Genomic DNA, 17,746 nt, shown 5'->3' with positions numbered 1-17,746 from the left:
CGGGAGAGATTACCAAGTCCTAATCTCAGGAAACTTGGCTAGTTGGAATGAAATTCCTGGGGCTGCAATTCAGTAAATACTATGCAAGAGATTCTTAAAATTATAATTACACTAGATGAAAATTGAATAGGAAAATAATATTTTAATAGAATATAATGAAACAATTTTTCCATGTAAGCACTAGCGCAGTCAGAATTACCCTCTGGAGTGAGTTTTTGATCAAAACACTCCTTACATGTATATAAGCAAGTGTGCTACGGATTTGCGCCCCCCCCCCCCTCGCTGCACCATTGCATATAAAAATGTTGCTCAGTTTATAATTTTAACTCCGTTTTCCAAAAAGCAGTTTTTCCACGAACTTAATTATTGCGTTACTAGGTTATTTTCTTAAAAGTTAAGCATATCCAATGTCCATAAATAAGTACATTCGTAATTTAATTCATGCACCTAAAGCGAGAAATGTCATTGCATCGTCCGTACTAGTTCTACAAGCATTGCGTACCATCTGGTCTGTTAGAGGATTCTTTTAATATTTGTATCAATTTGCAGGAAATGTTAGATCGTTTCAAAACTAATTTTTTAAAAGATTCTTAGACAACAAATTCAGAAACTACATTTATTCATTTATAAGGGTAGTTACATTTAAAACTTACTTTTTATCATTTGGTCATCCATACAAAATACAATACTTACTAACATTTTAGTGACATAACTTTTCCCCCTTTTATTCAAGTACATTTCAGAATTTCTTTTTTAATATTTCACCTCGAAGTAATAATATAAATAAAAATACTTTGGCATATTTAGAGGAACCATTAGATTTTTTTTTTTTCAATAAAGACTTAACTTTTAAATAGATGAGATATAATTTCGTTTAAAACTTAAAAACCACCAAGTTTTTAGCTACAAAGTAGAAATTCCTGTAAAATGTTTAAACCTACTGAATCTTACAATTGTCTGCAACGGACATTAAGCAGAACATTAAAAAAACAGAAATCGTACTCAATAAAAAAAAATTGCCTTGCATTTTTGATAGTGTAAAGCACAATGCCACTTATTTTATTTTACTGATAGAAGTAATTCATTCAATTTAATATATTGGATGTATTTGATCAAAACCAGAACTCTTGACTAGTCTTATCTTGGCAAAAAAATTAATTGATAAAAAATAACAATAATAAAAATCACAGCAAATATTTGCTGTACCATTGCTTTTAAGATTATTCCCCTTAAAAAAAGGGGGGGGGTCATTTAGTTTGTTCACATTAAAATTTGAGTCACAGGAGGAAAATTTGTTCTGATACTTTTACTTCAGATGCCCATTTATAGTTTAGAACACAGACTAAGGAAACACAAAATTTAAAGGTTCTCTTATTTATTGTTAATATTTCGGTCAAGTATTCTACTTTTCAAAAACTACTACGTTTTATAACGCACACAGAAATAAAACGTATCCACGGCAAAAATCCTCCAAAATGATACAAAACTTGGGACACAAGAGATTGGCACTTTTCTGGCGAAGAAATTTTTTAGCATAAAATTTTCGGAATTTGCTTTCAATTTTAAATAATAGCAATTATAGTCTGGCTCGGATAAGTTGCCTTCCCGACAGGCTAAAATTTAAACCTATAAATTTGTTTAAATTGGGGTGAGAAAAAACGGTTTGTGTTACCGATAGCGATTATCGACATTGCATAGTCTAAGATTTTTTTCCCTCTTTCAACCAAACAGAAATAAACTCGTCCAAGGAGAAGCATCTTCTTATCAGAACCAGACAATAATATAGTTTGGCCACGAAAAAAAATTTTTTTTTAAAGGAAACCTTCTTACAAGACACTAACTACTACTCACACAATCTATAAAATATCAGAAACCAACTCACCGGAACTGGATCGTTTTTCGTCTCTGTGGTCCTTTAGCGCCCCTGCCGAAGAGACGGCCGCAGAGAGGTGGGCGGCGGGGCCAGCCCCGGCCAAGGAACTCGAGAGGGCGAGCAGACCGGCTGCGCTGCTCGGGGGGAGGGTGGGGGGCTGGAGCCCCGCCATGGCGGCCGCGTGGGGCATCATGGGCAGGGGCGGCGCGTGGGCGTGTGGAGGGAGCTGCTGGGCGTGCATCTGTTGCTGGGGGGAAAAAGAAACCAAAGTTGAAGGTAAATATATCAAGCAAATACCGGAAACATCATTTGAAAGTTTCACTCTCTTTAGGTGTAGCCAACTCTCGATAACTCGAATATTTCTTTATCTCGAAGTTTTCATTGCCTTCCAAACTCCTAGAGAAGTTTCTAGGAACTTCTCACCACTGGAACTATGAATAACTCAAAGAGTTTTAGCCATTCTCTTGGGACTTCGCGTTATCAGGAGTTGACTGTGACTATGTCCAATTCCAAATAGTAACCAACATAGGCAATGGAAAACTGCACTTACTAAGACATTTTACGCGATAGTTTTGAAATAATAAAAAGATTTTAAACACACTTACTGAAAACTTTTGTTTTTGTGACATAGGGCCCTTTCTTTACCTCCCAGTAAAACAAATACAAATTGATTTTCTTGCAAATTATCTGTGCTACTGAACCGAGTTAATTCTAGAGCAGGGCCATGTCACCCCTTTGTTATCTTTTATTACTTTTCAGCTTCATATTTCTCAGAAATCATATAAGTAGTCTTTAGCTTGTTTCCTTCTAGCTATTTCATGTTTGTTTAGCAAAGCATCAGATGTTAACTCTGAAAGCGTAGGAACCTCAAAATTCCAGATACATGAATATTCGAGCGCAATAAGTGATATTTATTGACTGTAATAATAACGAAAGAAATTAAAAAGCAATTTTTTTAACAAAAACAACGTCTCAATTATTGCATCCGAAATGTTTAAGAAGCTTACATTCGGAGCGATGTTGTGTTTGAAATTTGGTATTTCACGCCTATTTATGCCTACTTGACCCCGAACATCTTAAATAGCAGGCAGGCTTCGCTTAAGCAATCGCATAATCAAGCAATTAAATTGTATCCGTTTCTCCCCGTTCCATTAGTATCTACCCCCCCCCCCCCCAAAAAAAGGGATTCTGAAACATTATCTGCTGAAAATATTTTTATTCATTATATTAATTTGCATTAACTTCAAACTAGGACTTCATTAATTTGCTACTCATATTGTGACGAGTTTCGAAAGACTTGACTAATTAAATCTCATTTATTCTAATATTTTGATTTTTTTTTTCTTTTCACATAATCTCAAATTTTTTGAAGGTTATTAAATCCATTTTTACGTAATTGACTATAATTATGTAGGGCTCACACAAGTTAAAAATCTATTGCTTGTTAAAAATCCAGTCCCGTTGTAGAACAAACTAAATCTTATTTCTATAAATAACATAAATTGAACGCTAAAAATTTGTGAGGCGTGTTCCAAGTTGGTTGGTTTCCTCGGCACTCGATCGGGCCCTGGCTCCATCTTCGCCCAAGTTGTGAAGAAGTAATTTAAATATCCTCCTCAAAAATGCGAGCATTCCTAGAAGCAATCATTAAACGCGTCAGGCGCTAATCAAAAAATTGTTGAGTAAACATCGAATCGGTGTAAAAAGACGCAAGGAGATGAAAAATCGAATCTTGAAACTGAAGGCGGAGTACCCCCCCAAAAAAAGTAGCATTTGAGAGAAGAGTAATAATTACTTTCCACGGAATGTCACGTGACCCGGGGCTCTAAGCAGGGGCGTGAAAACCGTAATTAATCATTATTGCGGTTGAGAGAGAACTGGTACGTTGGAGTCGGTGTGTGTGGGGGGGAGGGGGAGTGTCGAAAACTCGCTCGCCAAAAAAAAGCGAATGAAGTGAACGGCAGGATTAAAGAGCTTGACAAGAGAGTAGCACTGACGTCACTTCAGATCACGTGACATTTGTCGTCTTTCTCTGTTCTCTCTTTTTTGTTACGGAGGAGAGATTATTTATTTTGTTAGCTTTCTACTTGTGTATTTTGAGTTTAGTCGCGCTAAGTGTTCTTTGTATGCTTTATTTATTGTCAGTTGAAAACTTATTTTCATTTGCGTGTTCTTTTTTTTCCCTTGCACTAATCCTTTTGTCGCGGCGGTTTTTAATGTTCGAAGTCTTGGCTGTTTCTCATTTGCAAGGCAAATTCTCGGATTTTTGCTAACATAATGCGAATTAAGTTTTATCGATATTTTACTTCACTTCAGTTTTGGAAGGAAAAAAAAAGTTTATAAGTTAGTGCTGTTTTTGCACTAATGTAAGGCTGCTGGTAATGATTTCGTTATTGAGTTGGGTCTTCGTTTTCTCCGCATTAATTATGCTTTGCGATCGAATTAGTTTTTTTATTTTCTTTTGAAAGTGCATATCTCTTCTGAGAACAAATCTTTCGTATCTAAGGTTTGATTTCATTATCCATTTTCTTGTCACTTGTTAAGAAAAAATATCACGTCGGAACGAAATCTGTTAGTTCCATACATTAATTGATCTCTTCGCGCATTCCGCAGTGATTAAATATTATGTGTTTTCTGTTTTAATAAATCTTTTTTAGGGCTCGTATGTTATTTTAGAAGAGTAATTGAGTTTTTAATGTAGGAAATTCGTTTGTTATGACAACGTTTGACGGGATTTGCTTGAAAAAGAATTCGCGTTGTATGTTCTTTCTTTTTTCCGAAAGAAAGTAAGATATCCTTTCGCATACTTCAAAATGTACTTGTAAATGTTGTTTGAGAACGTTGCAGAAAAGTCGATGACGGAGTTCTATCATAATATTACAGCACTAAAAAAAAGAGATTGGTTTATTTAACTTAAAGGAAACATTAATTGGGTACAAAACTTTCTTTTTTAATTATTTTTTCATGTCTTGTTTCATTGTTCTCATATGTAGATAAAAGATTCGAGTTTATCGAACACTAGAGTATTATTAGTTTCAGGAAGGTGGCAATGAATCGGGTGCGCAAATGCTCTCAGGAAGATTACAAAATAACTAAAGTTGTATTTGGCAATTGTTATTATGATACCCAAATATGTTACGCATTCCTAGAAGAACTGCATTTTTTTTCCTTGCTCAATTCTGAATTAAGATTTGCTTTTCACTTTATTATGCGTTCTTCAAATGAAAATGTAATTTTTATGAGCATTATTAGCATTGATGTTTATATAATTTCGATGATCCTTGATTAAAAATTTGGTTTCATAATACATTATAAGTTCGTTTCGTAATTCGCATCCCAGCAATGAAAATGACACAACACGAAAAAACAACATTGGCGAAAATCAAGGTTTTATGAAATAGTAGTTTCACTGATTTATCTCTAATATTACAATGGGGTAGTTTCCTTCAGTCAAAAGTACTACTTTTAGTCATTGAAATGAATAGAATGAGCAAAGAAAAAAACATGGACCCAGAAAATACTTTCATTTTCTCAACATTTTTTTTTAATTAACTTTTTTTAATGTCCGATTTTTCAAACAAGGCGTGGAATTGGTGACGTCACAAATGATGCACTTTGCTGCATCTTTCTACTACGTTCATCATTTCTGACGTCATCGGCAGAAGCCGTGAACAATGAAAGCGTATTTTACCCTGATTTAAGTAATTTTTTTTAAATATTAAACGTAAACAAATTTATCAAAAAATGGTCAGATCCTATGTTTTTAAACATGCTGTTTCAGAAAAAAATACTTTTAAAATTTTGGAAACGACCCCATCAAGCAAAACATTTATAATGTGATGCTTGCTGGCCAATTTTTGATTTCTTTATTAATAGTGCATGCATCGAATTCTTTTCTTCAAAATTATGAAATTTTAATGATCTATCACTTTATTATATCGTCTTTACTTCACCACGTCCCAGTTTCGTAAGCTAACTTTGTGCCTGTTTTGTGACAAGAGACACTAAATTCAGATTTTAGGTCAATACCTAGAACGTTTTCCCAAAATTATAAGATGCGTCTACTTCCTTGCCGGGAACCGATATGTTTTTTGCTTTATTTTATACAGTGAAACCGATTTTACGCCCCCCGAATCTACGTTTTCGCCGCATTTCACGAATTTTCATCGGGTGCCATCATCAGTTTTGCTGCTATGTAATTTCCATATTTTACGTTTTTTTAGCCCTGCCCCTTGAGAAACATAAGCAATATTTTAAATATTCCCATTGCCTTTTTTCCAATACGAAGGTAAATTTTCATTAAAATACAAACGTGTAAATGTGCTCAGCTAAATTTTTGAGGCATATTTCTGATTCAAGGCGTGAAAAAAGCTTTGGATTTAACTAACATCATGATATTAGTATTGATATAAAATGACAATACTTAATGTCGAGGTCTTTACTACGAAAGGACAAACAAATAGTTCAACTAAACTGCTGACCTAATTAAGTAATAAATTTCACACAACATCTTGATTCTTTTATTGGAATTTTATTCTAAACTGTCATACATAGTCTTAATATAAAAAAAAAAAGAAAAAAGAAAAAAAATAGAAAGAAAATAAGCAAAAAAAAATGCATTCTTAGTCCAAATTAATCTTGAAAAAATTGATTCACTTGAAGTATAATACAAAATAGCGTATCAGCCCCAAACTTAGGAATAGCAGGATGCAATAACATACACTGGCAAACCAAAAAGTATGGTAAACACATCATACTAACGGGAGGGGGGGGATTCACCTTTTCCAACTGGAGACTGCGGCTCAAATTACAGAGTTTGGAAGAATAGGTACTCATGAAATAGTTTCCCACAAAATTGAGACCACCAAAATAATCTACAAAATTCTAACTCCTCAAAAAATGGGGGGAGAGGATGAAATAAAAATCGAAAGCGTTGCAGCGACAACTTTATTATAGCGTTTGAACGTAACCTGTCCTCGAAGTTTTAACTTCCCCACAAAATGGGAAAATGGTGGAGGGAAAAAAAGGTAAACAAAAATGTTTCTAGCACTTGTTCGTGAAAGAGAGCTGCTTTTTTGGAAATAAGCCAATAATTGAAGTGCTTAGCGGAAGGAAATAGGGATAAAATGTTTCCCCATCCTCTCTATAACTTGCATGTATGCGTGCTGCTGTGTTTGTTTCATTCTTTCTTTTTTAATGACCCAACACGAGGTAGAAAAACTTTATACTAGCAGCACGGAAAAAAGAGAAGAGAGAAAAAATAGAGACAAACTTACGTCGCTTTCGCAATGAAAATACTGAGCTTTCTAAAACTTTTGTTTCAATTCATTGGACATCAGGGGGGGGGTTGCATTTAGCTTGTAATGAAAATACTGATCAGATTCATCAGGTTCAAAAAAGCAGGGCAGGTTTGCAAATGAATAAACATAATTCATATATAACATTCTATATAACATTAAAGTACTGATCAAGTACACGCAACAATATCCCATTTCTGAATGGTATACAATCTGCCTCTGATATGTTGATTTCCGATCCGCTGAACCGTATATCATTCCATTTGTTAAAACAAATATAAGGAAAGCCGGTTTACGATGCGATAACGGTTTTCGACAATGTGCTAATATGTTAGTTTCTCCTCTTTCAACCCAAACATAAATAAGCTCACCCAGGAGAAAGCACCACATTACAGTGCCATACTATATAAACTGCTGGGAGTCATTCCATTTAATAGTCCTTAACCAGAGAGAATGTGCACCTAATTTTGTACTAAAAGAAGGTATGTAAAGCAACGGAAAGTCTTATCCCACTAGTTTGATTGGTTAAAAGAAAAATATAGACAAATTCCTCTTAAATTAAAGACATTCAGAGTTTCTAGATGATAATGCCCAAAAAAAGTATGAGCAAAAATTTAAAACGATTTACAGTAATCATTAGAAATAAGGTGTCGATTCAGGGTGTAATAAATAAATCGAAGTTTTATAATATTTGTGTCAATTAACAGAGACATATGGAAAAAAAAGGAACGCTTTACAATGAGAAAACTTTTTATCAGTCTATATCAAATAATAAATTTGTACATATATCCGTAAGGACATAAACACAATCGTTTCTTCTGTAACAACCTTAGCAATCCTTTGAAACAATCGTCAAAAATTCGAATACAGGAAAATACTTGCTTACAATGTAAACTGCTCTGTTTTATCAAAGAAAAGTTTTTTACAGGCGTTAATATGAAGATGGAAGCACTTTATCACTAGAAAAAAGGAAAAGAGAAAACTTGAATTTCACGTAAAACGAAAATGCTGACCAACTTCATTGCACCGTTTCAAAAAAAAAAAAAAAAGAAAAAAGAAAGAAAGAAACGAAAAAAAAAAAAAATGATTACAGTTTCGCATTGTGGAAGGCCTGAAGATATTTATTTGTAGTGTTTAAAGAAAAATTAATTTTTTTTATATGTTAGTTTAGTACAAAGTTATGCCTCAATATTGTAGAGAAGACAAATTGTTTTCCTAGCTTAAGCCAGAGAAGCAACATTTATTTATTTATTTATTTTTTAATGAGAAAGTGGTGGAATAAATTGCTTCCCTTGCATTAACACTGCGTTGGCAGAGAAACAGCTTTTACAGAATTCTTTTATTTTTACCGAAAAGCTAAGAGGATAAGTTCTTTTCCCTGCAGTAACACTGCAATGACTGAGAAACAACTTTTACAGAATTGCTATTTTTACAAAGAGATTTTTACAGAAATTCGTTGTTTTTACTGAGAATGCGGTACGGACGGGTTGCTTTCTCAGCAATAACACTGCACTGGCAAAAAAAAAAAAACAACTTTTACAGAAATTTATTATATATTTTTACTGAGAATGCGGTACGGTGGATTGGTTTCTCTGCAATAACACTGCACTGGCAGAGAAACTACTTTTACAGAAATTCGTAATTTTACTCGAATGCGGCAGGGATGGATTACCCCGGCAAGGTAGAGAAACTACTTTTATAGACTTCTGTTATTGTTATTGAGAATGTGCAGAGAGGACAGTTTTTTTTTTCCTTACAGTAACACTGCGATGGCAGAGAAACAGCTTTAACAGGATTCATGAATTTTTATTGAGGATTAAGAATCAAATATCTGTATGATATAAATGACCATTGACTTCGTAAGAATCCCGTGATAAGTCCGGTAAAGATAGGACGTCTAGAACACCTGTTACACAGTGCTCTCTAGAACTTTCTAGGCTACTTGGCGAGGCAGAAGTCGAAGCGAGTTGGGAAAGAATCGGGTGAAATATGATTGGTTTGTGATTTGCTTGCATTTGGCCGTGAAGCATTACAACATCATTCTAAGTGAGTTTACATCGTGTTTTGTTGTTGCTAAAAATAGACAAGTAGTCTGTTTCTCCGTCATTGCTTAAGTAATTGATAATAAACATTTGTTATTGTAAAACGTTTTAAGTAATTGCAAGCAATTTTGACGGTTATTAGTTTCATAATTTGCAAGTTCGGATATTGTTGCGACGATGCAGTAAGGATGAGACATTAAGAAATAAAAAAACACCGCTACAGATCCCCTTCCCCGCGAAAAGCAAATAAAACTAAAAGACACGCCTGTCAGTGTTATTAGAAATCCTTTTTTCAAACAAAAGATGTGAGCCTATGGAAGAAAGAACATTCACGAGCCCTAAAACACGGGCCTGCAGTTTTAATGTTATTTCTGCTTCTTAAGTTGCTTTTTGATTTTAAACAATTCACAAAAAAGGTACATTTATTTTAAATGAAACAAGTTTTTTACGTGTTGCCCAAGGGCGGATCCAGTTTCTGATTTTGGAGAGAGGGGGGGGGATTTTCCAAGGGAGAGAGGGAGTCATAAGTGCCATTTGTAAGGGGTCTAGGACGATTTTTTCGAAATATTAAGTTACTTAAACAAGCTTTGGCTGTCTTTGGTCACTTAAGGGGAGGTCATAAACCCGTTCTGGATCCACGTCTGGTGTTACCCCCCCTCCCCCTTCCCAAACATAATTTCAACATACTTATGCAGAAAAAAAATCTAGTGTGAACAAAGCAACAAATATTGCTTCAAGTTAAAGGTTTTGATCAAAAAGAAAGGAATAAAGCGACCGGCTAATGCTCCTTGTGTTGTTAAAACCCAACAATTCACATTCGACTGAGATAAGAAATGACGACAGAACAACTCAGCTAACAGTTTTGGGATAATATTGCTGATAAAAAGTGTAGCGAACCTAAAACGCTTCAACGGACTATCCCAGATAAAGAGAAATCTTTGCATTGAAAAGATCATGGACACACTTCAGTGGTGATCTGGAGATAGCAGAATCATCAGAAAAGGGAGAAATGGAAAGAAATAAGGGATTGTTTGTGTGAAGTCTCGAATTATTAAATTCTTAAATCATAAAAGGGGTTGTAAAACTCTATAGAAACGAATGATGGAAAGGAAGAAAACCTGAACGTTAAAAAAGGAAGAAAAAAAAACTAAGTTCAAGAAATCGTTTCATCAAGGCACAAAATTTGTAAATTTTGTGCTTTTAAAAGATTGTTGTTCATAATTCAAACATGAGACAGATATTTTTTGTAGTTTTAGTAGTATTGAATAGCTCAGGAAAAAAATATATATGTTACAAATGATTTCTTTCTTTGTTAGTGATGAAGAAATTCATAGCAAACAATTGTACTTGAGACTGGTAAAAAAGTGCTATTTCAACAGGATGCTTTTTTTATAAACAAGACTACTGTTTGAAACAGAATTGAGTTGTTTTTTCTCATTTTTCAAAAACATTTTTTCCTGAAAGAACATGGGGTGGTAATATTTATATTAATTTCAACTTATTTTCTCTCTTAAAAACATTGATCTTAAAAGACGATCAGTCCCTGTTTTCATTTTCGCTGCTGACGTCACAAGTGAACCTGAGCCCTGGTCGCTAGGGTTACCAGGACTAAGTTTCAGGTCATTGCCAAACCTCGCCGAATGAATATTTTATTCAACGAACAATTCTCACTCCACTAATAATTGCTCGCAGTAAAAAAAACGCCAAAAATTCCTGGCAAAATATCACCTTCTGAAAAGGCGATATCTAGCCATGAAAGAAAACCACGCGATCCGAAACGGCTGTCTTCACTTTTGACGTCACACGATGAAACATCTCTTTTTAGAAATAAAACTAGAAAAAATTACTTATAAAATAAATGTTAGGAAAATAAAAGTAGTTTTTTGCTCGTTCTATCAATTTCAGGGACTAAAAGTAGTACTTTTGACAGACGGAACGCCCCCCCCCCCCCCCACTGTCACTAGATCACAAAAATAAAAGAGAAAAAAAAAGCCAAATTGTATTCTTTTGATCATTAAAACTTTAAGGAAGGTTGGCTACATTACTGATCGCATATTTTACTTTAAGCAGCATTCCGAAAAAGCAATCTGAACAACATTTACTATGTCCTTTGCAGAAAGTATTCACAAAAAAATAAAACCTTAAAAAGAACCCAAAAAGCAAACTGGACCCAAAGAATCTTCCTTTACTCTTCTCCCTCCCTTTAAACAAGGCTTCCTTTTCCCTCGAACAGATAAAGCTTCTCCGGGATATTGTGTGTGTATCCCCCGGCCAAACTGATAGACGGCCCGATTCAATATTTGCACATCTGTTTGCCTCTTGTCCACAACTGGGTTAGCTGAAGGCCGCCAAAAACACACACACAGAGAGAGAGAGAGAGAGATGGCGAGAACCGCGCGCACTTTCCACGCCAAGCCGATGCGATGAAAGTGACCATGTTCTTGACATCGGTTAATCATGTCGCGAATCCTCACTCCAACCAGAGAAGGATACATTTCAATTTTAGACGCCTATTCCTTTCCTTTTTCCTACCATCACCATAATTCTATTATTTCAGTCACGATTTTTTAAACTATTTATTTGCAAATGTGTAAGTGTAAAAATAACGCAGATAAAAATATCAGTGGATAATTTAAAGTTGTTTACAATAATTAGTTATTTGCATTTGTATTAACTGTATTTATAATTATTGTTACATTGTATTTATAATTATTTTTATTACATAATAAAATTATTTTGTAAAGGATAATTATGTAAGTTACATTTTGTGCATACAAAATTATTTTTATAATTACATAATTTTTCCAAATATACTCTTCTTTTCCTAATGGTTTTCATTAATTATCGCTCGTTTTATTAATTATATTGTGTTTTTAAATAATGATAACTAGTAGTTTACTTCTACAATTTGCAACAATAAAAATAGCTGAGACAAGATACTGGTTGATGATTTAAAATTCTTTGATAAAATAATACCCCCCCCCCCCGGGTGTTTCGTGCAAAAACCTAAACGTTTTTAAATTTCAAAATCTTGTTACATGGTTTTATACATAATAGTATTTAATATATAAAAGTAGCTTTTTATGTTTTTTATAACATAAGCTCTTTATATTAGTTACGTATAATGCATTCATCACATTTTTTCTTATTCGAGAAAATTTAACCGACGTCCTCTCCCCCAGCTGCTTGATTTAATACTTTTACTTTGTTAAGTACATAACTGATTTATTCATGTTTTGAATGTAAGGGCGCACCTAGTTATTTGTTGGTTATACGATTCACACCTGAATCATATGTTGAAGAAGTTTTTAATGAGTTCAAGTGCACGATAACTTGAAGTTGACGTAGCTAAAATACTCCTTTAAGTTAATTTTTATACCCCACAGCTTCAGTTTGCTGCCCTGATTGAACTTTTCCACCTATTTTCACATACTTTAGTTCTCCCAATCTTCAAAACGAACGCTTTATTATTATTATTGCAGTTGTACTTCGCATATAGCCAAAGTCAAACTACGCACAGAATTTACCAGCAACGCAAACAAACACAAATTAATCAGGAAGGGGAATTCTCGACCCACATCAACTGAAAGAGGAACTGCGGAAGACATGAATTAATCTGGAAGATGGCGAGAAGGTGAAAAAATTATTTACCCCAATAATGGCATTTAGCTCCGTCATGGTGACTTGCTTCGCTCTTTCCACCGCAGCTGCCACCTGCTGCTGATGCTGGAAGTAAAGAGGAACATAATAAGGGAGGATGCACTGCTGTTAGAAACAGTTACTTCATCTAAAATGAAGCTTTACTGTTACGCAAAATACTCAACTATGTACAGATGAAAAAAAAAAAACTTACTTCTTGAGATAGGAACGGTAAAATTTGTGCTATGATGGCATTTAATCTTTTGGCAATCTCTGTCTGAAAAGAGAAAAAAATAATACGATTAGACAAAAAAAAAAAAAAAAAAAAAGGATTTAATCAACGAGTTATAAAATTCACGATAAAAGATAACACTCATTTCACTTTTCGTAAAATCGCAAAACAAAAAACAGATAAACCATATTTTTCTAAATAATTTGTCCAAAACCTACAGATCTAAAATGAGCCGAACTTTTAATGATATACAATAAACGTGGTAATGTGATTTAAAACTAATATCTATTAAAAATAAGATTTATTTCAATCAATACAACGTTCTGAAAAGTCAACCAGTTTAAGCATGAACTTTTTAAATTCGGTTTTGGGAATGTTTTCTAGCACCAGTGTCACGGCCGCTTGAATGAGTGGAACATCATCGAAAAAAAACTCCTTTCATTGCAGTTTCAACTTTGGGACCAAAAAATAGTGAAATGGTGATAGATCAGGCAAATAAGGAGGGTGATCGAGGGCATTTGTATCATATTTTCTGTTCCCGAAACTGAAAATTCCAATGACCGTTACGAGAGAGAGAGAGGGAGAGAGAGAAACGGAATTTTAACAAATTTTATCATCAACCAAAGTACGCATTTGCAATAAGTGTCTACCATAAACGGAGAGCTCATCATGCGGCTGCTGAAAAATAACCAAAACTTTGCTTACTCTAATATTTGACATTAATACCTATTCATCTAAAACGTTCTTGAAGAAGTAAACAATGAAATATTTCAAATCTGCGAGCATTTATTAGCTCAGGAATCTTATTCAATCTATTATCATACTTTGAAGTCAATTAATTAGCCCGATTATATGGTTCAACTCATTCATACACCCACCCAAAGACTGCAATTTCGTCCTTGTTATAGACTCAAAATGGGAGGACACCTGCCTACAGCCCGATCATCGATTATTCCAGACTGATGAGTCTATAACAAGGACAAAACTACAGTCTCTGGATGTCATAACCGGGCTGTCGGTATAGTGCATGTAGTTCTACCAGAGTCCTGTCTAAAGGGCGATAACTTAAGGCCCATTCATATCCCGTTTAAACTTACTTAAATATCTTGACTAAACTTATCATTGTATGTGGTAGCTAAGCAAGTATTTTGTCTCCTCATTAATCTTAACTTTCAAAATCTGTTTTTCTTCCCTAAACTCTTACTGATATATAAAAACTGATGATGTAAAATTTGTCAGCAACAATATGTAAAAACAGTCCAAGATAACCATCAAACGTAAAATAAATACATTTCATCGAAATGTCACCCACTAACCTTTCTAGTCATCACTTACCACACATGAAACACTGATTTCCAAAAGAATGAGACACATAAACAAAATAACACAAAAACATCAAAAACAGATGGGGATAAAACGTAGGCTAAAAAAAGAAAAAAAAAAAAACTTTCCACATAGAAATCTATTACCCGCTGTTTTAATATGAAAACCTCCCTCCTAATTCCCCGGGGTCCTTTTTTCTACCCCCAAGGTTCCGCACGAAAAGAAGTGTCACGCATGGTGCTCTCCGACGGATCATCTGGGATGTGGGGGGGGGGGGGGGGTTCACGGGAGAGCAACCAACGCTAACGAGAGCTCGTGTTGCAAATCTCCCCGCCCCTTCCTTCCATCGCCGCCCCTCTTGGTCGGCCGACCGTGAAAGAGGGATTTTTTTTTTCTCTCCTGCCCCATCCCTGGCTCAGCTTTGGGGCGCGGGATTTTTGAAAGTGAAGATCGAGTTTCGTCAACCATGCGGACAGTTTGGATTAATTCCAGAAAGGGCATATCGTAATCAGACACCAGGAAACCGGAGGAGATATTCAAGCTCAGCTATTTGGCGTATCGTATGCCCACTCTAGCAGTTACTTAACATAAAGAGGAATCAATGCTTTCGTTGCGAAAACTATTTGCAGTAGAACATCGTTTAATCGCACTAACTGGGACAGGGCCGGATTTAGGGGAGGGAAGGCGGGGCTACTGCCCCGGGGCCTCCCCAACAAAGGGGCCCCCACAATAAAATTTTTACAAAATATCCTACCTTTCACGGGTCGAAAATATCGGATATATACATATATATATATCAAAATATTCGGATATATATCAAAGTATCCGTTATTTTCGAAAATATGATGATCTTTTTAAACCCTGATTAGGGGCCTCCACTCCTTCGTTGCCCTGGGGCCTCCACACTTCCAAATCCGGCCCTGAACTGGGAGACTGGGTACAGGAGGCAATCCAGATAGTCGAAAATCTGGTAAGTTTGGATAATAAGCAAAGCAAATTCTTAAATAAGTAGAATTATCGTTTATTACGACAAAAAACCATACGAAATTACAAGAAATGTTTAGAAGACAATTTTTCACAAAAAAAAAAAAAAAAAAAAAAAGAATTGAGGAGTAATTTATCAAAAGGGAACCTATCCAAGTTTTAGAAAAATTCATTTTATGACATTTTCTATATCTTTCATGTGACCTTTATCAAATCACTTACTCTCAAGAAGTCCAAACCCAGAAAATCCTATTTTATTTAAGGGTAAAGTGTGGCTTTTTGATCAAAAGGTAACAAATCCGTACTCCGCACGTTTTATTTTGAACAAAAGGGGACCATGTAGTACGAAGACTGTTAGATCCAAAGGAATACATGTCCAAAATCCTCAAATTTTAATCCCCTACTTTTAGGTTCATGTACTTCGATAAGAGAATATGAGAAGGTGAAATATTAGAGTTTTGGTGAAGTTGGAATTTTAAACATTCAGGTTTTCGTTCAAAAGGGCACATGTTCAAAATTAAGATGGCGATATCTGATCCTTTGTCTTGTAGATCAAACACCTGTGACGTTGGAATTAAGCATTTAAAGGCTACAAATTTGATCCGGAGATCCGAATGAGCGAGGTTCTACCGTAGTATCAATCAACTGGCAAAACTGGGTTTAAACTTACAGCCATACAATAACTAAGCCACAATTTTTTTAAAAAAATGTCTCAATCATATTTTGATAGTTTTATTGCATTTGTTAGTATAACACGAAAAACAGAATGCTTTAAACACAAACGCGTACAGTGTTAATCGTTTCAAGAATCTTATTTAGGAGGAATAAACAATTTTAATTCATAAAATCAAGATGACGATGATGCAGTTTTACAAATTCTAATTCCGATCACATAACACTAACGCGAACGCAAAAGTTCCCTAAAATCCTACAGAATATAAAATATAGTCCTATAAAACACAAGAAGTCAGTTCTTCAATTCTTATCAAAGAAAAATCTGTTTTAACACTTTAAACTTGTAGATAAAAGACAGTTATTCCTAACAAGATCTATCGGTACTTTTATCGTCTGTTTTAGATACGGGATATCAAAACATCAAGTGGTAGGAAGGCTTTGATAAACAATATCTATCTTTATTATATTTTATAAACGCTTCTTCTAATCAAGCACTTTTTGGGAAAAAAAAAAAAAAAAAAAGAAAGAATTCGTCGTTGAACATGTTTACTCCTACGTTTTGTAAGTTTATAGAATTAAAATTCAGTTATGAGCAGTAAAGCTGTGGCTGCTTGCAAAGACTTGAGGAAGAAATATTGCCTTTATTTAAATATGTTAAGAAAAGGACAAAAATTAAGAAGAACTGCATTTACATCATTGCCAGTAAAGAATTAAAGATAAACATCCCGGGTACCACTACGAAACACACTTGATATAACCAATATTTCAACGATCCTGTATATTTATTCTAACCGAACTGATCAAACTCACTAATAAAGTAAGATTTATCAGTTGCGTCTAATAGCAAATAGAGAGAAAAAAATTTCAGAGGGGGAATAGGTTATTTTAAATCTTATCTATAATCACAAAAGGATAACTTCTTAGTTTCGGGTAGAGACCCCCCTGCCCCTCATCCCTGATTGCACTGCTTTAAATATAACACACTATATTTAGCTTATATTAAGTAATCGTCTGTATTTAAAAAAAAATGGAAAAGGAAATTTTTATAAACATACTCTGAGGTGAAGTTGATGAATTTACAAACGTTTTGCTTATTAATTTTTTTTTCAATCCACGAAGAAGAAAAAAACTCACTCCCGCCCCCCTTCCGTGCTCCATCCAGGTTATTGAATAAGACTCCTTATTAGACCAGTTTACCTTAGACAGGTGTTTCTTTTACTAGTTTTACTCTTCCATTAAATTGGGCGATAAATCTGGAACCCAATTCGGAGTAAACTAGGACTGGGGCGGTCTTAAGAGGACTCATCAGACAGAAAATTTCTAGCTTTCGGAAGAGAGAGAGAGAAAGCTGTAGTGTTTTCCTTCCCCTCTACGTGGAGCGGCTGACAGGTTTTGGGGGACGTCTTCCCCTCTATGCTGTCACCGCTCAAAATTTATTGGCAGGGGAAGAGGGTCCGTGTATAGTATTGGATGACCACATACAATTTTTGCGTTGACTCTTTTAGCGCATTTTAGTTTCGACCGAAATCTTCTACACAATCGGTGTTTTGTGCCTAAATTTCCTTTCCTTATGCACTGAAACTCGAAATTTTGTTAATTTTATATTCGTTATTTGTTTTCTAAATTTGATTTATTAAAATGCTTTCACATGCTACTTTTTATGCACAAGAAGGATATGCAG

General features: G+C 34.7%; 1 protein-coding gene across 6 annotated transcripts in view; it reads right to left on the bottom strand.

Moving 5' to 3' along the window:
• The window catches only part of LOC129225076 (transducin-like enhancer protein 4), a 246,657-nt gene that overhangs the window by 66,303 nt on the left and 162,608 nt on the right, over positions 1 to 17,746 (bottom strand). For 5 of the 6 annotated variants that reach the window (XM_054859625.1, XM_054859628.1, XM_054859629.1 and 2 more), the window contains exons 5-7: positions 13,066 to 13,128; positions 12,864 to 12,938; positions 1,883 to 2,120 (exon numbers count right to left, since the gene is read on the bottom strand). In XM_054859625.1, coding sequence (XP_054715600.1) covers positions 1,883 to 2,120; positions 12,864 to 12,938; positions 13,066 to 13,128 — 376 coding nt within the window. The remainder of the gene's footprint in view (positions 1 to 1,882; positions 2,121 to 12,863; positions 12,939 to 13,065; positions 13,129 to 17,746) is intronic. The other variant, XM_054859627.1, reaches the window with a different exon arrangement.

Source organism: Uloborus diversus, chromosome 6 (assembly GCF_026930045.1).
Source record: "Uloborus diversus isolate 005 chromosome 6, Udiv.v.3.1, whole genome shotgun sequence".
Taxonomy (NCBI): Eukaryota; Metazoa; Arthropoda; class Arachnida; order Araneae; family Uloboridae; genus Uloborus; species Uloborus diversus.
This window is presented reverse-complemented; position numbering and strand designations above follow the sequence as displayed.